The sequence below is a fragment of the Eumetopias jubatus genome, unplaced genomic scaffold (assembly GCF_037043125.1).
Source record: "Eumetopias jubatus isolate StellerSeaLion01/CBP00866 unplaced genomic scaffold, mEumJub1_p1.0 scaffold_17, whole genome shotgun sequence".
In the NCBI taxonomy this organism is placed as follows: domain Eukaryota; kingdom Metazoa; phylum Chordata; class Mammalia; order Carnivora; family Otariidae; genus Eumetopias; species Eumetopias jubatus.
Genome location: NW_028274823.1, coordinates 36,252,716 through 36,276,743, shown reverse-complemented (window position 1 = coordinate 36,276,743; position 24,028 = coordinate 36,252,716). Strand labels below are relative to the sequence as shown.

The window sequence follows — 24,028 nt, the reverse complement described above, 5'->3', positions numbered from 1 at the left end:
TTCTCTGTCTCATGGTGTTTGTTGACGTTTTCTGTTTCTGAGCTTTTCCTTCTGACAAAACCTTGTGTGACAGCCCAGCCTGGACATCAATATCATTTCATATTGGACGGGTTATATCAATAGCCCATCCCACATTTGGACTGTAAAAAAAGGGGAGGTGGTGGCCCTTGGTGAAACTTCCTAAGAGTCTAAATTGTTTTTCCTGTTGTGACTTCCACTGCTCTTTGGAAGCCATTCAGATTAAATCATGTTTTAGTATAGTAGCAAAATAAGATGTTGTTAACAATAGTCATGGTTGGCAATAGTCCTAAAACTGATGACACCAAGATAGTAGTGAAATTTGACAAGAAAAAAATTGAATAGACTCCTTAATGATCACAAATCATCAACTGCATATTCTCTTGTGAGGGTCATTTGCTTACTCTTACAACAAAGTATTAGACAGTGTACTAAACAAATGTTTATCAAGTCCTGCTATATGCCAGGTACTGGCCTTGGCCAGTGAACAGAAATGAATAGGACATAATACCTACCATTAAGTGACACAGTTTATTGATCAGCAAATTTACTTTCCAAATAAGCCTGTTTTGTTTTCCTGCCGGTGCTTTTTAGTGAATTCAAACTCAATATATGATTTCATCAGTATTTTCAAATGTGGAGCAGTATTTGAAGATGAGTCCTGTTCCATAATTATAAAATAGAGTGTACCTGAGCAGTGTACCTGAGCAGCCATGACTACTAACTTTAGGCTTCTGATACCTTTGTAAAGAGATCCTTAGGATTTGGAGATTGGCATTAACTCTAAGGATATGCCTTCTCATGTTTTACCTGGCCATGATTGGAATATATCCTGCTTTTTTTTTTCCTTTCTTTTTTTTTTTTTTAATTTTTTAGAGTACTTACCAGAAGACTGAGCTGTTCTTGAGCCCATAAGAATGAGGATTTCATCAAGGATTAGCCCTCAGAGCTTGAGAAGCATCTTAAATCTAAAGGTTTTGGGCGCGTGGGTGGCTCGGTTGGTTAAGTGTCTGCCTTCTGCTCAGGTCATGATCTCACGGTCCTGAGATCGAGCCCTGCATCGGGCTCCCTGCTTAGCAGGGAGTCTCCTTCTCCCTCTCTGTCTGTCCTGCTAGTGCTCTCTCACTCTCTCTCAAATAAACAAAATCTTTTAAAAAAAAATCTAAAGGTTTTGCCAAACTCCTAAAAATAAAAGATTTTAAAATTTGAAATAGCTACTTACTGATCCCCTCTAAATAATTTTTTTTCATGCCAAGAAGTGGCTTCAGACCTTCAAAAGCTCCAACTCTTCATTTACTCTTTCAGGATAGCAACATGACCTCCACTCACATATTGTAGTCCTTACAATGCAACTTTAAAAACGTGCTGATTTTGAGGGCGCCTGGGTGGCTCAGTCTGTCTTTGCCTCAGATCATGATCTCGGGGTCCTGGAATCGGGCTCCCTGCTCAGCGGGGAGTCTGCTTCTCCCTCTCCCTCCACACCCCCCCCATTCTCTCCCTCTCTCTCTCAGATCTTTAAAACAAATAAAAAATAATTTTTAAAAAATAAAAAGGTTCTGGTTTCTGCTGTCAGTCTCCAGACAGGTTTCAGTGATCTTAATGACTAGGGAATCATGTTGATACAAAGCTATTGAATTAGTCATCTGTGTCTTGGGACTGTTGGTAACTATGTAGCTATAATAACTTGACCCTTTCCACCCATATCTTCTCCCCAGCTAAAACTTCAGTTTTAGTATTCTTTCATACATGTCAGTATTGAGTCTCTTTAACTCTGGTTTTAAGCAACCCTCTTCTCTTCCCAAATGATATTTTAACAAAAGGCTACTTCTGGGCACCGGGGTGGCTCAGTCGATTAAGTGTCAGCCTTCGGCTCGGTCATGATCCCAGGGTCCTGCTTCTCTCTCTCTCTCTCTCTCTCTCTCTCTCTCTCTCTCTCTCTCTCTCTCTCTCAAATAAATAAAATCTTTAAAAAAAAAAAAAAAGGCTACTACTTGACCTGTCTTCAGCTAGATCACCAATCATTCAGAACAGGTATCTTCCTAATTGACACTATCTGTTGCAACAACCACATGTTCAACTAAAGTTATTTCTGTGCCCACCTCACCTTTTTTGAGAAGTTAGCCTGTGAGTCTCCATTTTGATTACTTCAGATGTGTTGATTACCACTGAAAAATAGTGATCCTTCTAAAGGTTCTTCAGCACATCGAGTAACTTTCCAAAAGAAGGGGTACTTTTACTAATTTTTCTTTATTCTGATTACTTTTCTCTTACTCTCCAGATCAAGAATTCTTTTCCAAAAGTATTTCTTCGTCCATGTGGGTACTGAATGGCTGGGGTAGCAGAACCATTAATTGGGGCAACTGTGGATGACTTACTTGGAGAGGACAGTAAGATCAATGATGACCAGGCAGAGATAAGGGAAGACTCAAGTCAGAGCATAGTGGCAAGAGATTGGGCTTTTTCCTCCTTAACCTTTTCCTTCTTGGCTTCTGCAATGTCATTCTTTCTTAATTTTACTTCGCAGTCTCCTTTTCTCATGTATTAACTCAGCAAATATCAATAAATTGCTGTGTGCCACACAGTATGAAGGACACTGGGACAGTAATGATAAATTAAGAGAGACTGGTTCCTGCCTTTTATGGAACTTAAGAGTCCAGGAGATAAGTAAATAGTAAATTCACATTTTAGTAAATACCAGTGCACATTGCTGTGAACAACAAAGACAAAAATCTCCATTTTTCTGCAGCTTGCATTCTAGTGGAGAAGAGGGGGAGACCAAGTAAACAGAACGTTAAGATAGGAAGTAATACAGGTGGGTAGAATGGACTGCTTGGAGGATGGTCAAGGATGGTCTCCTTAAAGTGGAGACATTTAAACGGATTAAACAATAAGTAGAAGGAATGAATAGTGAGGGTTGACTACAGTGAGTAGTGAGAAGTGCAGAGAAGAACGGAGGAACAGCCCAAGCAGAAGGGCAGTATGTACCAAGTCCCTGAAGTAATGTTGGCATACTTGATAAGCTGAAAGAAAGCTGAGTCACAGCTTGGAAACTGAAGAGTGGCATGAAATGAAGTTAGAGAAGTAGGTAAGAGCTAGTTCATGCAGCATGCCTTGTAGGACACAGTAGAGTGATTGAATTCTATTCTGTGAGCAGTACTGGGAAGCCAGGGAACTATTTTAAAGAAATATTATATCACTGGGGCGCCTGGGTGGCTCAGTCATTAAGCGTTTGCATTCAGCTGAGGTCATGATCCTGGGGTCCTGGGATCGAGCCCCTCATCGGGCTCCCTGCTCAGCGGGGAGCCTGCTTCTCCCTCTCCCACTTCCCCTGCTTATGTTCCCTCTCTTGCTCTCTCTCTGTGTCAAATAAAGAAAATGTTTAAAAAAAAATTATATCATTGATAATATATAATACTGGTACATATTGTATCATGGTTTAAATAATTTAAATAACTTAATAATGATTGTTTATTTGTTTTTTTGGTGGGGGGTTTTTTTTTTTTTTTTTTGGTTTTTTGTTTTTTATGTAGGCTCCATTCCCAGCGTGGGGCCCAACCTGGGGCCTGAACTCACGACCCCGAGATCAAGACCCGAGCTGAGATCAAAAGTCGGAGTCTTAACTAACTGAGCCACCTGGGCACTCCATGATGATTGGTTTTTTTTGTGTTTTTTTTTTTTAAGATTTTATTCATTTATTTGACAGAGAGAGAGCACAAGTAGGCAGAGAGCCAAGCAGAGGGAGACGGAGAAGCAGGCTCTCCACTGAGCAGGGAGCCCGACGTGGGGCTCGATGCCAGGGCTCTGGGATCATGACCTGAGCCGAAGGCAGCCGCTTAACCGACTGAGCCAGCCAGGCGCCCTATCCATGATGATTGTTTTTTAAAGGTCACTGGGAACAGAAGTGGAGAGGCCCAATTAGACTATTGAAATAGTTCAGGCTGGAGACAATAGTGGTTGGGTCTGAGCAAGGGTCATTGGAAATGAAGAGAAGTTTGGGAATATGTTGAATTTGAGATGCCTTTGAAATATCCAGGTGGAGATATGTCCAGTAAACTGTCTGGAATTCAGGTGAAGAGTCTAGCTAGACTGGAGATTTAAATTTGGAGGTTGTGTATCTAAATGGTACTTAATGCTATAGGAGTAGATGAGATCATCTAAGAAGGGAAAAACGGATAGAGAACTGAGTCTGGAAGAATGCTGACATTTAGAAATTGGGTGGAGGAGGCAAGATGGCCTCAGGGAGATAGGACTGCCCAAGACTTGAACTCTTCCTCTTCTGCCACAAACCTATTTTGTCTTCAGCCTTCCCATATAAGTTGATGCCAGCTCCACCCTTTTATCTCTCAGTCGAAAAACTTCAGTGTCCTCCATTAAATGTCATCCATCTCTCACTCTCACCTTTTCACCCCTACTCTCACCGCACATCCAATCCATGAGAAACTATGCTGGCTCTGCCTTCAGAGTATCCAGAATCTGCCCTGTTATCCTGACAGTTGCCACCAGATTCTTAGAGTGGTCCTCGAGCCTATATATCTGGCCCTCATTACTTCTGACCTCATCTCCTACTTTGCTGCTGCTTTCTCACTCAGCTCCAGTCACTCTGGCCATACTGTTGGCAATTAGGCTAACTCCCTGTCTTTCAAGTCTTTGATCAAATGTTACCATCTCAACAACGCCTATGGTGATCTCCCTATTCAACTTTATAACCCACCTCCATACACACACCCTGATCACTCTCCATATTCTGCTCTTTTTCCTATAACATTCTAGCATATTTATTTTTTGCATTTATTGCTCATCTCCCCCCATCTCCACAGAACAGAAGTTCCTCAAAGGCAGGGATTTGGTCTCTTGTTCACTAGCATGTCCCAGGCACCAAGAAAAGTGCCAAATATTCCCTGACCATTTGTTAAATGAATGGATGAGACAGGAGGAAAACCAGGAGTGTGTGATGAAATGGAAATTTTTGGAGAGGCTGTTTCAGCAAGGAAGGGAGTACTTAGTTGCCAAATGTTGATGAGGGGTCTGGTCAAATGAAGACAAACATGTCCCTTGGATTTGGTAACATGGAGGTTTTAAATGACCTTGATGAAAGCAGTTATAAGGAAGAAGCAGAAGCCAGATTGGATTTGGAAGAAGTGTGACTAGGAGATAGAACTGGTGACAGCCTTTAGAGATTTGATTATTCAGGGGAGCAGAGAAATGGAAATTTGAGTTTAGGGAAAATATTGTTCATAAAATGAAAGATGTAGAACATGTTTACATACTGTCAAGAATGATCTAGTAGAAAGGGAGAGGTTGTTGGGAGTGGGGAGAGAACAGAGACCTTGAGAAGATAAGAGACTAAGGTGCAAGATGAAAAATGATGGATATTTGATAGAAAGTACACCTCTTTCAACAAAACAGATAGAAAACTAGTGCTTTGTCGTCAGCCTCATTTATTTTCACGCATGGCTTCAAATGCCATCTAGATGGTCACAGCTCTAGCTCATACTGGTTTCCTGAGTTCAAGATCTGCAGAACTTTCTACTTGGTATTTGATCCACAAGCACCTTACAAAGCATTTGCAAAACCAAATCATCTTAACCCGCAGAACCTGTTTTGTTTCTCAGAGATCTGATTGTCACCCCCATTCCTTCTCTGTCCCCAAATTAAAGAAGTCACCAGATGGTGTCAGTTTTCTCTTCTCTTTTTAGTTACTTCTGGCAACATTGTCTACAGTAGCAAAAAATTAGTAACTGTCCATGAGAAAGGAACTGCAGATCTCCAATTGATGATGGTTTGACTTATTGTACAGTTTTACAGTGGTGCAAAAGTGGTATGCATTCAGTAGAATCCATACTTCAGATTTTGAATTTTGATCTTTTCCTGGGCTGGCACTCTGCGGTACAATACTCATGATGCTGGGAAGGGGCATTGACCTGCAGCTCCAGTCAGCCATGCAATCACAAGGGTAAACAACCAATTCACTTAAAGCAATTCTGTGCAACCATTATGTTACTCTTTCAGTAACAGTATCCAATCAATTACAGGAATACCCAACACTGTTATAAAATGGGCTTTGTGTTAAATGATTTAGCCCAATTGTAGGCTAATTTAATATAAGTGTTCTGAGCACATTTAAGGTGGGCTAGGCTAAGCTGTGATTGATGTTCAGTGGGTTAGGTGTATTAAGTGCATTTTTTACTTGAGTATTTTCATTTTAATGGGTTTATCAGGGTATAACCCCATCAGAAGTTGAGGAAGATCTGTAGTTAAATTATGATACTTCCAACAAATAGGTACTGATAGAAGTTGATTTCTGGGACATTATTAGATTTTTTTTAAAGAAAGATGCAGAGCAGTGCTTTGTTTTTTGTTGTTGTTTTTAAACACTACTAGATATTTGCTTGTTCTTCAGTAACCGCTTAAAATGTATAGCAGTATTTTTCATACTATTTCTAAGAGATGCCTCAGCAATACAGGGATAATTTTCTTTGGGTCTTTGTGAGGGCTTTTGAAGAAGGAGGATTCACCCTGAATTGTATCATTACACTGAATTCAGTTAATTTGCAGCCCTGTGAGTGCCAGTTATGTACCAGGCATTGGGTATTTTTGCAGTGATCATGCCATATATTGGAATTTTATAAGATTTCATTAGGAATTGTTAGCTCAAAAAGATATATGCACACCCCTGTTCATTGCAGTGTTGTTTACAATAGTCAAGACCTGAAGCAGCCTAAGTGTCAATTGATGGATGAATGAAGGAAATGTGGTATATGTATATATTTATAACGGAATATTATTTAAACCACAAGAGTGGAATACTACCATTTGTGACATGGATTGACCTTGAGCGCATTATGCTAACTAAAAGAAAGAAATACTGTATGATTTCACTTATATGTGGAATCTTATAAAACAAAACAAAAACCCAAACTCATAGATAGATTGGTGGTTGCCAGAAGTAGGGGATGGGGAGGGTGCATGAGTAAAGGTGGTCCAAAGATACAAGCTTCCAATTAAAAAAATAAGTAAGTGCTGTGGATGTAATGTACAATATGGTGACTATAGTTAATCACTACATATTTGAAAGTTGCTAAGGGATGAGAGATTAGATCTTAAAAGTTCTCATCATAAGAAAATTTGTAATTATGCGTGGTGATGGATGTTAACTAGACTTACTGTGATCATTTGACAACATATATAAATATTGAATTATTATATTGTATGCCTGAAACTAATATGTTTTATGTCAATTATATCTCAAATTTTAAGGATAGAAAATGATTCTGTTAAAATCTGCCTGAAAACAGTTTTAAAAAACACTATTCACTATTCCATAGACAAAATCCAGATGCTACCTTAGCATGACATATAAAAGGTTCTTCCTCATCTGGCATCTGCCTAATTGGCATTCTGTATCCTATTAGGAATAATTTGCTCTTTCATGCTTCCATGCTTGTGTACATTTTGTCTCTTCGGCTTGTGCTCTTCCCTTATTCCGATCCTTCCCCTCATTTTCCCTCTCCCCATTCTCCTAATGACCCCTTAATTCTTCTGTAAGCCTTCAGCTCAGATGTCATTGCTGGAATCTCCTTGGGTAGTCCTTCTTAGTCTCTGCTTTCCCCCAATTTGGGTATTCCCTTCTTTGGACTCTAGTAACGTTTTATATATACCTCTATTATGGCAGTCATATTGTATTGAAATTCTTGGCTCTTGTTTCTCCCTGTCTTAAATTGTGAACTCTTTGAGAATAAGGAGAATCAGAGATACAAAGATACTCATTTTTGTGACATGGAGCCTAGAAATATTAAAACATAGAATCCAGTTAATGTTTGCAGCCATCTAATTCTTTCATTTCTTCCATCGGCTGCAACTAGGCGAGCCCTGGGCATACACCTTAAAAACATTCTACCACTGCTTTCTCATTCAGCTCCCACTCTGGTCTTAGAAGAACTAGTATTCAGCCTTGGTGGTTTTAAGAATATTGGGGTAAAACTTTAGATGAGTAAGAAGGGTCCTCTCTCTCTCCCAGCACACACGTATACCTCCCCATCTGCTTTAACGTATGCCTGAAATTCTTTTCATTTCATTTTTTTAGCTGTAAAAAGTTTTTAAGTGCTGTTATGTGAGAATCAGAATGGTAAGAGATTGAAATTCATTGGTACTAAATCCATAAACCATTATAAATGAGTTGTAGGACTTTTTCATTTTGTTTGATATGGGGGCAGTTACAGCAGAACTGTGGGACGTGGTCTTCTAAAGGAGGCCTCCTACCTAGAAAGAAGTTGCTTGTGTTGTGCATGTGACAAAGTAGGGGCTCCTTTGAAGACACCTGACGTCACACCTTTGCCTAGGATCACTTTTATCTTCACTGCATAGACAAATATAAACTGTAAGCAGATTTCTTTTGTTGCTATCTCATAGTCCCTCAGTTTAGTGGAACCATTTTATGAGATAGATGTGGGAAAGGGATTCTGTAGCAAGAGTTATATACTTAGCACATCTAAAAATGTATGCACTCTAAATATGCAGAACTCCATATTTGCAATTAGAAATGCTATTCTAGAGTGGAAAACATTTGAATATTGGGCTTTTGGTCACCTATTTCATAACCATTCTCTGAAGTTAGTAGTACAGTTGACCCTTGAACAACGTGGGGGTTGGGGTGTTGACCCCCTGTGCAGTCAGAAATCTGCATATGACTTTCGACTCTCCCAAAATTTAACCACTAACAGCCTATTGTTGACCATAGAAGCCTTACTGATAATATAAACGGTCAAGTAATACATATTTTGTATATTATATTTACTGTATACTGTATTCTTACAGTAATAACGAAGAGAAAATACATTTACAGTGCTGTAAAAAAATCTGCTTATAAGTGGACCCATGCATTTCAGACCCATGTTGTTCAAGGATCAGCTGTATTACCTAAACTGTTAGAGAGACCCTTGGCTTTCTCGTTAAGATTAGTGATATATTCCAGATCCTCTTTTCATCAGTTATTTTTTGAATTGTTGAATCTTTTGTTATTCTTCATCCAAAGACATTTTAGCATGGCTAGTACTTAGCGACACTAATTAATATATTTTCTTTGGCGAACTAAATGTGCATAATTTGCTTTCTTCTAGGTTTTGGGCGGAAAGATGTAGTTGAATATTTGCTTCAGAATGGTGCAAATGTCCAAGCACGTGATGATGGGGGGCTTATTCCTCTTCACAATGCATGTTCTTTTGGTCACGCTGAAGTAGTTAGTCTCCTTTTGCGACATGGTGCAGACCCAAATGCTCGTGATAATTGGAATTATACCCCCCTCCATGAAGCTGCAATTAAAGGAAAGATTGATGTTTGCATCGGTAAGACTATTTACTCTCCTGAATTTTCCTGAAACAGTTTGTTACTATTCTAAGTCTAAATTGAATTCATTTGTTAATATGATCAAGTTCTGCCAGGCTGAATTTAAATACTAAAGAACACTTTGTGATTTAATCTAACCATTATTTACTGAGTGTCTGTTTTTATATGGTACTAAGCTTAAGTTCTTTAAAGAAGAGCATACAAAATTCCTGTTCACTAGAAATTTAGATTCTTCTGAGAGAGTAAGACACATGAAGAACCAGGTAAAGTCATGGTGGACGTGAACAGGAAGTGTTAGAGGGAACTGATTACTGGGACTTGGTTGGAGTCAAGTTGCTTCTTCCTGGAGTCTTTACAGGAAGTAGTGGGAGAAAGATTGGAAAGTTAGGTAGACTTCTTTAAAAGAGCATTGAATTCCAGGTTAGGGAGCTTGATATTTTTATGGAGGTAGTAGGGAATCATTGAAGACTTCTAAGGAAACAGTCTGATGAGAGTAGCATGTTTTCAAAAGAATGATCTGATGGGGGCTAGGTTGAATAGATGGCACCAGAGAGACCAGCTAGGAAGCTGTAGAATAACCCAGATGAGAAATGATGAGGGCTTGAAGTAGGGTTGTTGTAGAAAAAAATGGCAGGATAAGTACAGAAACATTTGAAGGACAAATTATCAGTCATTTAGAATGCTTTAACAAATGATAGAGAATTTCCTGACAGGTTGATCACTGACAAAATTATCATTGAAAAGGTTGCTTATTTGAGAGTTTTCGTTAATCTGGTATTGACTTTTCTGAGCCTACCAGTCAGGGATTTTGGACTCTGCTTACCTTAGCTCTATTTCCTGATGCAAAACAGGGGCAGTTGAAATCCTGGAGACAGATAGAAAACGAGCTCTTTGCATTAGGAAAAATCCAGGTACTCTAAGCTGGACTTAACTGTTCTCCCCTCATCCCAAAGCCCCAAATCACTATTTATACTGGTCAAGTTAGTTCAGGTTAGGTCATTTATAAAGATAAAAAACACATTACCTAGTAACCTCTGCCCAATTCTCCTTTCCTGTGTGTTATCTAAGTTGCTACTCCCTCTGCTCATAGTCCTTTTCTAGTTCCTGAGTCTCAGGCATATAAATAATCAGCTTTAATAATGTAGGGTTTTCCAAATATAGTTATAGGTCTTCACTGTCCAATATGGTAGCTGAGGACTTGTAATATGGCTAATTTGAATTGAGATGTACTTTTTACAAACCAGATTTCGTAGATTTACTTTGAAAAAAAAAGAATGCAAAAATCTCAATTTTATATTGATTACAATATAAAAATACTGAAATGGTGGTACTTTGGGTATATTGGGCTAAGTAAAATGTGTTTAGAATAACTTAACCTGTTACTTTTTATTTTTTTTAATGTGGCTACTAGAAAATTTTAAATTACATATATGGCTCACATTTTATTTCTATTGGCCAGCCCTATTACAGGTAGTAGTAGAGTGGAGTGAATATAACCCTGTCAAAGAACAGGAGGTAGGCTCCCCTTCCTGCATGTATTTGCCTGTCTTTCCCCAGCACCTTACTTATGTAGAGTGTGCTAGAATATCCTTATATAACAAATAACAATACAGAATATAGCACAAGTCTTTTTATGTGCTTTAGGATGTAATGTAACGGTTTTGACTTGGGGTTTGTTAACCCTACAGAGAGTATTTTTTTCTTTTTTAAAGAATTTACCTGTGTGATTTTATTTTTCTTTTTTAATTGTATAGATCCCTATTCCTGGGCTATCCATAGCTTTAGAAGTTCCATTTTTTTTATGATAGGACAGTCTAACATAGACAGTCATTCATTTGGAATGAGAGAACAAGCTTTCAAGCAAACTAGCCTTTTATTTCCTTATATACTTTTATCTCCTTAGTCACAAGCAAAGGAAACCTGACATTGAGCTTAGGGGACATTTATTTAACGTGTCTTATACATTAAATAATGCAATATTTTATACAATCTTATCTTTAAAATATAACATTTAGCATGCTATCAGGATATGAAAGGTCTTTAAATAACTCAGACTTCTGGACCAGAATTTTTGAGATGATTTACTAAAATCAGATTGTCATGATTATCATTTTGAAAGGTAATGTTGCTATGTTGCAGTGCTCTTACAGCATGGAGCTGAGCCAACCATCCGGAATACAGACGGAAGGACAGCATTAGATTTAGCAGACCCGTCTGCCAAAGCAGTGCTGACCGGTAAGTCTATGTACTCATTGGGTATTCTAGGAAGAATATACAGAATTGGGGCACCTGGGTGGCTCAGTCGGTTGGGCGTCTGCCTTCAGCTCGGGTCATGATCCCAGGGTCCTGGGATCGAGCCCCGCATCGGGCTCCTGCTTGGTGGGAAGCCTTCTTCTTCCTCTCCCGCTCCCCCTGCTTGTGTTCCCTCTCTCACTGTCTCTCTCTGTCAAATAAATAAATAAAAACTTTAAAAAAATAAAAAAAAAAAGAATATACAGAATTGAGCTTGCTAGGTAGATGGTCTGCTTCCTGTAGTTAATGACTTCACCTAGATTTTCAAAATACTATCAATTCAGTTGTTACTCTTTTCTACATCTGGACAATTGGCATTTGATTCTTGTCTGAGAAAAGTAAAACTTCTCTTTTTTCTTTTTAGATTGATGTTTAAATTTGTGCTTCCTGCCTTATTTCGGTCAGGGGTAATAGATAATTGTGTGTTACTATCATATATTCAGGATGTTCTTTAAATGTCCCTGACTTTTCTAAGCAAAAATAAACAGTTGGAACTACATCAAAATAAAAAGCTTTTGCACAGAGAAGGAAACAGGCAACAAACTAAAAGGCACCCTACAGAATGGGAGAAGATATTTGTAAATGACATCTCTAATAAAGGATTAGTATCCAAAATATATAAAGAACTTAGAAAAATCAACATCCAAAAAACAAATAATCCAATTAAAAAATGGGCCGAAGACATGCACAGATATTTCCCAAAAGACATATAGATGGCCAACAGACACATGAAAAGATGCTCAACATTGGGGCACCTGGGTGGCTCAGTTAGCCTCCAACTCTTGATTTCGGCTCAGGTCAGGATCTCAGGGTCATGAGATTGAGCCCTGCATCAGACTCCATGCCCAGCATTGATTCTCTCTCTCTACCTTTCCTTCTGCCCCTCCCCACCCCACTCCCATGCGCACGCGTGTTCTCTCTCTCTCTCTCTCTCTCTCTCTCAAAAAAAAAAAGATGCTCAACATCGTTTATCATGAGGGAAATGCAAATCAAAACTACAATGAGCTATCCCCTTACACCTGACAGAATAGCTAAAATCAACACGAGAAACAACAGATGTTGGTGGGGATGTAGAGAAAAAGGAACCCTTGTGCACTGTTGGTGGGAATGCAAACTGGTGCAGCCACTCTGGAAAACAGTATGGAGGTTCCTCAAAAAGTTGAAAATAGAGCTACCATACGATCCAGCAATTGCACTACTGGGTATTCACCCAAAGGATACAAAAACACTCTCATTCAAAGGGATACGTGCACTCTGATGTTTATAAAAGCATTATTTACAGTAGCCAAGATACAGAAGCAGCCCAAGTGTCCATAGATAAATGGGTAAAAAAGATGTATATATACACAATGGAATATTACTCAGCCATAAAACGATGAATTCTTGCCATTTGCAACAACATGGATAGAGCTAGAGAGTATATGCTAAGTGAAATAAGTCAGAGAAAGACAAATGCCATATGATTTCACTCTTGTGAGGAATTTAAGAAACAACAACAACAAAAAAAAAACAAGCAAAGAGGGGAAAAAAGAGAAACCAAGAAATAGACTCAACTATAGAGAACAAAACTGATGGTTAGCAGAGGGGAGGTGGGTGGGAAGATGGGTGAAATAGGTGATGAGGATTAAGGAGTGCACTTGGGATGAGCACGTGGTGATTAAAATAAAAAGAAAGTAGCTTAAAATATTTGAAATCTCAGAAATTAATGTGACCAGTGAGTAGGTTTATGAAACATCTCCTTTTGAAATCAAAGAATTGATATTTCCAAGCCAGAACTGCCTAAAAATGCTACTTTTCTATGCATTGCAGTTCTGATAAAAAATTTTTGTAATGTGGGCGCCTGGGTGGCTCAGTCGGTTAAGCGACTGCCTTCGGCTCAGGTCATGATCCTGGAGTCCCAGGATCAAGTCCCGCATCGGGCTCCCTGCTCAGCGGGGAGTCTGCTTCTCCCTCTGACCCTCTTCCCTCTCGTGCTCTCTATCTCTCATTCTCTCTCTCTCAAATAAATAAAATCTTTAAAAAAAATTTTTTTGTAATGTATATGGTTTTATGATAAGGTTTTATATAGGCTGTCAGTTTTAAAAAGTAAAATATTTTAAAATCTAAAAAAATGATAATAAATGTCCCTGAGTTTTCCAGATAACATGTTTCACCCCTTTATATACTATTTTTTTTAATGTATTTTAATCTTTTTTTTTTTTTAATGGAAACCTTTCAAAAAGCTCTAACCATTATCTTTTCTAAACAGTGGATTCTGGTCATACCAGTTTCATTACCTTGAAGCATGTCAGTTAATGTTCTCTCGTAACATATTCATGTCTTTGGAACCTATTAACATGTATAAGGCTTAGTCTCAGGTTCATTTTAGACTCTCAAGCTTTTTTGAATGGTAGTATCCCCTTCATATGTTTCTTCCTCATCAGAGTGTTTCCTCTTAAAAAGCTCTCTGCCATATTGTTTTCTGTATTCTTATCTGTGTGATCACCATTAGAATCATGTCTGATCTAATAGTCAAGAGCCTGAGGTGTTCTGCTATGAGCTCTTATGCTAGGGCTTTGTGATATTTCTTCTGGTATTACCAGGAAAATTTAGACCAGTCGCCAAAGAGGTTCTAGAAAAGCGAGCTGTTACTGAAACTATCACTTCAGTGTTCATTTCCCCCTTCACTATACCATTTTTTACAAATGTATTTTACATTTGTAAAATACAAATGTATTTTACAAATACAAATATATTTGTATTGTGGACAGCAGTTTGGATTTTATTTCAGCAAATCAATAAACACTGTCCATTACATTAAATTATGTTAATTTAAGTTGTTTTCATTTTAAAGTTTTGTTTGTATGCATTTGTAAATATGGAAGCTAAGCTATGGGCATAAAGAGTTTACATTTAATCCTGTTCTTATTTGTATATATTTAAAGTAGCAATAATATAATTTTAGTGTTGAAAAATCTTCTGCATTGATAAAAATATTAAGGATTATATCCAGTTGGTGATGCCATAAGATTATCTTTTGTTATCTCTGTAATGTTGACATATTGGATTTTGTTTTGTGTTACTTTTGAATGAAGTTGTGGGTGCATTTTGTCCGTTGCACAAATAACATTAGTTTTAGGAAATTTGAGGAGTAAAAAGAAAAGGAAAAGCTCACAGTAACCTACCACCTAAGACAAACTTTGTTGAAATTTTGGTATATTTTCTTCTTGGCTATCCTTTTTTGGTGCATACTGTTTTCAAATAGCTTCATTATGTAATACTGGATTTTTTTTTTTTTACTTTCATAACAAATGTATTCCATGTTCTTCACATAAATATTTTTAAACTGCACAATATTGTGTTAATCATTTTGTATTTATTGGAAATTTATTTCCAGATTTATCTACTTTAAATATAGTTCATGAGGATCTTTATGCATTAAGTTATTACTTTTGTGATTAATTTTTTTTTAATTTTTTCCCCCTAATTCACAGGTGAATATAAGAAAGATGAACTTTTGGAAAGTGCCAGGTGTGTACTGGTGTTATAAATATGTATCGTGAATAACTTCATCATTAATTTTTTTAAATAATAAGCAAACTTTAAAAGAGAATGAATTTTTGTTTGCTCACATATATGTCTCCAGATAGGATCTGATGAAGAATACAAATTGCTAATATGTTTTTTTGTGTGCTAGGAGTGGCAATGAAGAGAAAATGATGGCTCTGCTGACACCCTTAAATGTCAACTGCCATGCAAGTGATGGCAGAAAGGTACTTCCTTTTACAGCTAAGCTTGTGCATCCTCCTGGGAACATGGAAATGCGTTTGTCTTACTAAAAATTAAAACATTTGATGAGAATGCTGATACTTTCTTTTAAGCAGTAATTTGAATTAATTCTTAAACTTAGTAAAATTTTATTGATAAACATTTTGTTGTTTGCTTCTGCCTTATAATAATGAACTTACAAACTTTTATACTATGCCTTTGGTAAATATGTTGGATTTTGTAAAACCAAAATGATAACTATGAAGATGGTGAGTTTTTTTCTGGAATTCTGGTATTATATTTGGTTTTTTACCTTTTCACATTTTTTTAGCTATTATTGTAATTTCATTCATTTGATTAATATTTCAGTCAACTCCATTGCACTTGGCAGCAGGATACAACAGAGTAAAAATTGTACAGCTGTTACTGCAACACGGAGCTGATGTCCATGCTAAAGATAAAGGGTAAGTAAGCATTGGGAAAAAATGAGGATTACTTAAATGTTACTGTCTTTATAATAATCTCTGTAACCATATAAAAATCTTCTTGCTAAATAGTATAAGCATTGAGCTTTTACAATATGCAGATTGCTCTAAGGACACAGGAATTATAAAACCTTAAAGCCACCACTTAGAGGGCTTACGCTACACCTTAGGAAGCATGACTAGGTACCTAACAATATAAGTTCTCTACTAAGTGTGAGGTGATAATAGAGATAGTACGGTAGGAGTTCCCAGGAGGAAACTCTCAGTGATGGCTGTACTGGATAGAAAATCCTTCAGGAGGAGGTGATACTCAACCTGGACTCAGCTCACGAGAGCAGAGAGTTTAGGGAACATCATTGTGCAAGAGAATTTGTGTGAGAGGATGTGCTAAAGCAGATATTACAGCATATTTAAGAAACAATGACTAGACCAGTGTGGCTGAAGCAGATGATTTACACAGGGGAGAAATGAAGGTTAGGGTTGGAGAAATAGGTAAGAACCAGGTTTTAGAGGACTTGGTATTCTAGTCTAAGGAATTCACGCTGTGAGCCTTAAGATCTTCTTAAGAAAGATCTTAAGCAAGGGGAAAGATTTTTTCTAAAAGAGGAGTTTTAAGGAACACATTCTGGCTGCGATGTGTAAGGTAGTTCAGAGAGAAGGACCAGAGGTCAAAGAGCAGTGAGAGTAATCATTGTAAGGGTTCAGGCATAATGAGGATCTATAATAATGTTGCAGAGGAATGGAAATAAAGACACAGGTGCAAGAGATACTATAGTGTAAGAATGGGTAAGATTTGTTGACTGGATGTGAGGAGAGAGAAAGGAATAAAAAGATAACTACATTTCAAATTCTGAAGCTGAGTGACTGATACCCAGTGATACACATACTAAAATCCAGGAGGGAAAATTATTTTGGAAGAATTATTTTGGAACCAGAACTCTTAGTTTCATGAGATGATGAAGGAAACTCAAGTAGAGGTAGCCAGTAGATAGTTGGGGAATGAAATTGGTGCTCGGGTTAGAAATCATACAATAAAAAATGGTGAGGGGTGCCTGGGTGGCTCAGTCGGTTGAGTATCTGACTCTTGATTTCCACTGAGGTCATGATCTTGGGCTTGTGAGATTGAGCCCCGCATTGGGCTCCACACTCAGTGGGGAGCATGCTTGAGTGCTCTCTCTCTCTCTCTAAAATAAATAAATCTGGGACGCCTAGGCGGCTCAGGCGGTTAAGCGTTTGCCTTCGGCTCAGGTCATGATCCCGGGGTCCTGGGACTCGATCCAATACCAGAAATCCAGAAACCACATTGCGTTCCTTGCCCAGCGGGGAGCCTGCTTCTCCCTCTGCCTGTTGTTCCCCCTGCTTGTGCTCACTCTCTCTCTCTTTTATAAATAAATAAAATATTAAAAGAATAAAAAATAAATTTAAAAAAAATGGTGAGGAAAGCCATAAACCTTTAAAGAGGACAGATAGAATTAATGACTACATTGTCAGTGGCCATTACTCACCAGAGGCCATCATAGCAGTATCTGTGGTAATTAGTGAGTGATTCCCCAAGTAAGCAGCTTAAAGATACAAGTCAGGATTTTAAGGTTCCGCTGTACCTTCCTGTATAGAAAGTTCTTTCTCCATTACCGTCATGAAGGAATTGTGTTTAGTTTATTAATTTACTCTATAGAATCTGAAAAAAAGTTTCAAAGAAGAGCCAGTGTTCGAGCTCTGAGTTTGGGAAGGATTATAGGAGTAAGCCAAGAGGGAGGAAATCTGTTCTACACCAAGGGGACAATATGCCCAGAGGCATGTGGGGAACTACATGTGGTTCAGCATACCATCACTAAAGGGTAAGGCTCCAGAGAGTCAGACCATTGCGTGCCAGCCTAAGCAGTTGGAACCAGTTTTCAAAAGCAAGGAAGAACCAATGAAGGACATTAAAACAAGGAGTAACTAACTACATCGGGGCACCTGGGTGGCTCAGTTGGTTAAGTGTCCGACTCCTGATTTGGCTCACAGTCGTGGGATCAAGCCCCACATGGTGCTCCACATTGGGCATGGAACCTGCTTGAGATTCTTTCTCTGCCCCCCCACCCTCTGTCTCTGTCTCCCCCCTTAAAAAAAAAAAAAAGGAGTAGCTAACATCAGATTTACTTTTAGAAAACTCTGGCTACAATTTGAAGGAGAAATTGAAATAGGGGCTGTTTGAGTAGTACAGGAAGAAATACTAAAGGCGTGGTGGTAGCCTTGGAGAAAAAAAAGATGGATGTGAAGGAGACTTGGAAGTTAGAATTGTTGGAACTTAGTGTTCAGATGGATGTTAAATTTTGTGCATTTCTATTAAAGATCACAAAAGCCGTTTGCTATTTAAATCTTTAAGTGTGAATTTAATTTAAATTAACTAACTGTAATAACACAAGCTTCTTTTCATCCCCCCGTCCTTATATTGTAGTGATCTGGTTCCCTTACACAATGCCTGTTCTTATGGTCATTATGAAGTAACTGAGCTTCTGGTCAAGGTTAGTTCTCTTCTCTTTTTCTTAGAATTATATAAAATCACTTGAAATACATCATATACCTGTTTACTTTTTGTTTTTAGTGCTTGGTGGATATAGAAGGAATACATATAATCATTCTAAGATGTAGATGATTGATAGGTCAACATTTGACTGCTTTGAGATTTTTTAAATACCTTAAGATTTTAAATATAAAATAGCACTGTCATCTTGTGAAGAGCACCTTAAATGATTCTATAATTTGTGGCTAACGGTGAAGTTTCAAAATCCTTGAAAATACCAGAAAGCAATTTTTAGTGATTCATATATTATGAAAACCACCAGTTACATTTGCAAGATCTTCCCAGTTATACTTTGGGTTGCAGCAGGCTCATTTGGTAAGCTGCACTTCTTCCAATATTCTGGGTGGCTCTTTTTTAACAAGCAGCTTCCCAGGACCAAAAACAAACTTATTTTGCTCCTTGTTGGATGAAAATAGAAGATACATATTCTCCTTCAGAGTAGGCAGAAGGATGTTACCCACATCTATTTCCTTTTGTCCCCCAGTCTCTGCACATATATTTGACCACATTCTTTAGGCTTCTCTTACTCTGCACCATTCTGCCCCTTTTAATATTTTCCTCATTCTAGCAGCAGCCGTCATGGCAAAGATAATCTGTTCTCAATGCCTCCATGCTTTCTTTTCGGCATGTGCTACAACAGGATATTTTCCCACAGAAACAACTTCAACGATTAGATACTCTCTGAGTAACCCCTAAGCCTTTTTAAATGTATAAGGCGGTGGCTGTAACATTATACATTTGTAGCAGTAATGCTTTTCTTATTGTAAAACTGAATCTTGAATTCAGAACATTTGGAATATTATTACGGATAAAAGTGAAACATGAGACAGACTGCATTGGGACTTGCAGACAACTGAACTGTGTTTTCCTAAGACCTGATGTTCAATAAATAAGAATGGCAGGGCGCCTGGGTGGCTCCGTTGGTTAAGCGACTGCCTTCGGCTCGGGTCATGATCCCGGAGTCCCAGGATCGAGTCCCACATCGGGCTCCCTGCTCAGCAGGGAGTCTGCTTCTCCCTCTGACCCTCTTCCTTCTCGTGCTCTCTGTCTCTCATTCTCTCTCTCAAATAAATAAATAAATAAAATCTTTAAAAAAAAAAATAAGAATGGCAGGCTGACGAGAGGTCATATGTATAGAGGAGGTTAGCTGAGGTGAGGGTGCAGTTACCAGAGCACTCAAGCTCAGGAGTGTCTGGATTCGGCAAGTAGATACAGACAAGGGAATACAGGCAGAAGGTGTAGGCAACACTGAGTCAGTTGGCAACTCTTGCTAAACAGTTGGCTAGCAGAAGCTGGCATTTAACTGCAAACATTCACTTAACTGCTTTTCATGACCTGGGCACTGTAGAAATTGTGATGTGATGTGATTGCTTAAGAAGCTAACATGATTTTATGCCAGTAGTAGAAGTATAGTGTCAAAAGCAAATGTAGCAATAGATTCAATGTACTTTTTCTCAGTCAGACCACATTGAGACTCTGTTGTTATTCTAGGCACTCAATAATTTCTTTAATGGGGGTGCCTGGGTGGCTCAGTTGGTTAAGCGACTACCTTCGGCTCAGGTCATGATCTCACGGTCCTGGGATCGAACCCTGCATCGGGCTCCCTGCTCGGCAGGAAGCCTGCTTCTCCCTCTCCCACTCCCCCTGCTTGTGTTCCCTCTCTCGCTGTCTCTGTCTCTGTCAAATAAATAAAATCTTTAAAAAATAATAATAATAATTTCTTTAATGGAGCTTTTAAACTGAAGTCTATTTAGCCGAGGGCTAAATCGGCTAGGGTGAAAGGAAATCTAGAAACCATCTGATAAGAAAGATGAATGAAGGAGCTGAAGGTGTTTAAACTCAAAAACGTAAGAGTTGCTCTCATATTGCCAAGAATATGTATCTTTTGCTCCAAAGAAAACCAGTAGATCAAAGTTTAAAATACATATTTAACTTAATGTAGAAGAGAACTTCTAATAAGACGAGTTATTTGGTAATTATGAAGAGTCATATTAGTTGAGAATTAGTTTCCCATCATTGAAAGTACTAAAAGAGTGAATAGCTCATTTGCCATCTGCAGGAATGGTGTAGAAGGGATTGTGAGAGATGAGAGATTGAACTAGAATGACTTCTGTGGTTTATCCAACTCCAGTACTTGGAAATGGCTGAAATTAAAAAGACTAACAATACCAAGTAATAACAAGGATGGGGGAACACTAGAACTCAAATATTGCTGATGGCAATGCAGAAATAATACAGCCACTTTAGAAGACTGTCAGTTTCTAATAAAAGTATACCTGTATCTACTATATCATCCATCCAGCAATTCCGTTCCTAGGGACATAGCACGTGTCCATAAAGAGACTTAAAGATTAATGTTCATAACACCTTATTCAAAATAGTCAAAAACTAGAAATAGTCCAAATGCCCATCAACAGGATGATGGATAAGTAAATTATGGTCTGTCAGTACAATGGAATGCTACTCAGCAATGAAAACTATTGATACAACAACATGAATGAATCTCAGAAACATTGTGTGTGAAGGAAGGTAGACACAAAAGTACATATCGTGTTATTCTGTTTTTATGAAGTTCAAGAACATATAAATCTAATATATGGTGCCACCAGTCAGAATGGGGGCATGAATTATCTATAAAAGCATGAGGGAACATTCTGGGGTAATGTATAAGTGTCCTGTATCTTGAATTGGGTGATGGTATCATGGATATACACACACACACGTATTTGTCACAATTCCTCAAACTATTCACTTAGGAACTGTGTTTTACTGTATGTAAATTATACCTCAAAAAAGGGGAAAACTTAGAGAAGATGCAAGTTAAATCTAAAGCTTCATTCTTTTTTTTATGTTAATCACCATTCATTACCTCATTAGTTTTTGATGTAGTGTTCCATGATTCATTGTTTGTTCATAACACCCAGTGCTCCATGCAGAATGTGCCCTCTTTAATACCCATCACCAGGCTAACCCATCCCCCCACCCTCCTCCCCTCCAGAACCCTCAGTTTGTTTCTCAGAGTCCATAGTCTCTCATGGTTCATCTCCCCCTCCGATTCCCCCCCCTTCATTTTTCCCTTCCTGCTATCTTCTTCTTTTTTTTTTTAACGTATAGTGTATTATTTGCTTCAGAGGTACAGGTCTGTGATTCAGCAGTCTTACACAATTCACAGCACCCACCATAGCACATACCCTCCCCAATGTCTATCACCCAGCCACCCCATCCCTCCCACCCCACCCCCACTCCAGCAACCCTCAGTTTGTTTCCTGACATTAAGAATTCCTCGTATCAGTGAGATCATTTGATACGTATCTTTCTCTGATTGACTTCTTTCGCTCAGCATAATACCCTCCAGTTCCATCCACAGCGTTGCAAATGGCAAGATTTCATTCTTTTTGATGGCTGCATAATATTCCATTGTGTGTGTGTGTGTGTGTGTGTGTGTGTGTGTGTGTGTGTGTGTGTGTGTGTGTGTGTGTGTGTATACACACCACATCTTCTTTGTCCATTCATCTGTTGATGGACATCTTAGCTCTTTCCACAGTTTGGCTCTTGTGGACTGGACATTGCTGCTATAAACATCGGGATGCATGTACCCCTTTGGATCCCGACATTTGTATCTTTGGGGTAAATACCCAGTAGTGAAATTTAAAGCTTCATTCTTAACTGTTTTTAACTATAAAAGAGTTAAGTAAGGCTCCTTGTGCATACGCCTAGCAACTGGCTACTTGGTTTTCCATGGGGAAAAAATGTATTTCTGAAATAACAGGTTTAAAAAGTGAACTTTGAGGGTATAACCTGTTTAAGCTTGCATGATGTTAAATTATACAGTACTAATAATTCTAAAATCTCTTAAAAAATTGAACACTAAATATATGCTTTACTCTCCCCACCCCACCGCCATCCCTCAGCATGGTGCCTGTGTAAATGCAATGGACTTGTGGCAATTCACTCCTCTTCATGAGGCAGCTTCAAAGAACAGGGTTGAAGTATGTTCTCTTCTCCTAAGTTATGGTGCAGATCCAACACTGCTGAATTGTCATAATAAAAGTGCTATAGACTTGGCTCCCACACCGCAGTTAAAAGAAAGATTATCATGTGAGTATAAAATGATGAATGTTCAATGAGGATATTAAGATGCCAACAAACTGAAAATTTGTTCTTTCTCATTTGTTTTTAGAAATTTTTAAATAATGGAAAATTTTCCTTACCGTGGGTATCTATTGTTCATACTAGCATATTTAGTTATCTGGAGGTTTCTACTCATTTTACTCTTAAGATGCTATGAAAAGAAAATATACTTGTATTTTTTTTCTCAAGTCAAGTTAAATGAGATGGTAATGGTTTTGAAAAGAATTATTTGTTCCTATCTTTGGTGGGAGTTTCTTATTAATCTGCCATGTCATTTGTAGGATTCCTGTCTTGTAAACATGGTCCCCAGATCCTAACCATCTAATATTTTTGGTATCTGGCAGTTGTGTGGTTTTCTGTCTGTAACTGAAGTAAATGTAGTGAGAAACAGCCACCTAGTTCAGATATAGTATTGCTATACATAAACAGGAAACTCATATTAAATATGTATTATTCTGGAACAATAAAGGATAATGGGTGGTTTCACAAACCTGATGAATAAAAGAGGAATCTTGAGAAAATACTCTTTGATTTGTTCATCAGTAGGTGGCTCTTGGAAATATTCAATTTTCTGGTCATCAGTTCTCTGATGTTTGAGCAAAAAAATCATCTCCTACCGCCATGATGTTAGTGTACAAACCATGATCACTCTTTGTTTTATTTCTTTACTGAGAAAAGTTCTCTGCTTTAGGAAATGCTTAGTTAGAACTCTCTGGTCTGGTAATGTATTGCAGTACTCCAGATTCCTACAGACCAAAATAGACCCTGAGTTGGCCATGGGCTAAATCCGTGTGTACATTTAGGGATGAATTATGTCATAACTGAGGGAAACTGGTATAGCACTGTCTCTCTTTTGGGGGGTTATATTTGGAGAATATCTTTAGAGCTTCTATCTGACTATTTTGGTAGATAATTTTGAAAATAATTTCAAGAAAAATACTGAGTATCTTTTACTAGGTAAGTCCCATCAATTTGATAATTCTCATGCAGATTTACATGTTTTTCTCTTCATCTAGATGAGTTTAAAGGCCACTCACTGCTGCAGGCTGCACGGGAAGCTGATGTAACACGAATTAAAAAACATCTCTCTCTGGAAATGGTGAATTTTAAGCATCCTCAAACACATGAAACGGCATTGGTAATGTTTCACAAGTTTTTAAGATGCAGTAACCAAAAACATGGTGAACTGATCATAACGTCCTACTTCTTTTGATGATACAGAGTAACATAACGTCCTACTTCTAGTAAAAGAATTGTTTTTAAAAATCTGTGTTTTTTAAAAATTAATGCCTGAACATATATAAAGAAAAAAATGTCAAACAGTACAGAAAAATAGACAACCCACCCCAAAAGGCAATACTATTATTCATTTGAGTATCCTTCCAGAAAAAAACTTTATTCATATACTGGCGTATGTATGTAGCTTTTTTATTGTTGTAATGGTAAT

The 24,028-nt window shown here is 38.0% G+C and overlaps 1 protein-coding gene across 1 annotated transcript in view; it reads left to right on the top strand.

Moving 5' to 3' along the window:
- TNKS2 (tankyrase 2) overlaps positions 1-24,028 on the top strand; it is a 70,558-nt gene that overhangs the window by 5,285 nt on the left and 41,245 nt on the right. The window contains exons 2-9 of the mRNA XM_028098608.2: positions 9,135-9,359; positions 11,500-11,595; positions 15,126-15,162; positions 15,329-15,404; positions 15,769-15,863; positions 18,325-18,391; positions 22,362-22,548; positions 23,598-23,719. Coding sequence (XP_027954409.1) covers positions 9,135-9,359; positions 11,500-11,595; positions 15,126-15,162; positions 15,329-15,404; positions 15,769-15,863; positions 18,325-18,391; positions 22,362-22,548; positions 23,598-23,719 — 905 coding nt within the window. The remainder of the gene's footprint in view (positions 1-9,134; positions 9,360-11,499; positions 11,596-15,125; positions 15,163-15,328; positions 15,405-15,768; positions 15,864-18,324; positions 18,392-22,361; positions 22,549-23,597; positions 23,720-24,028) is intronic.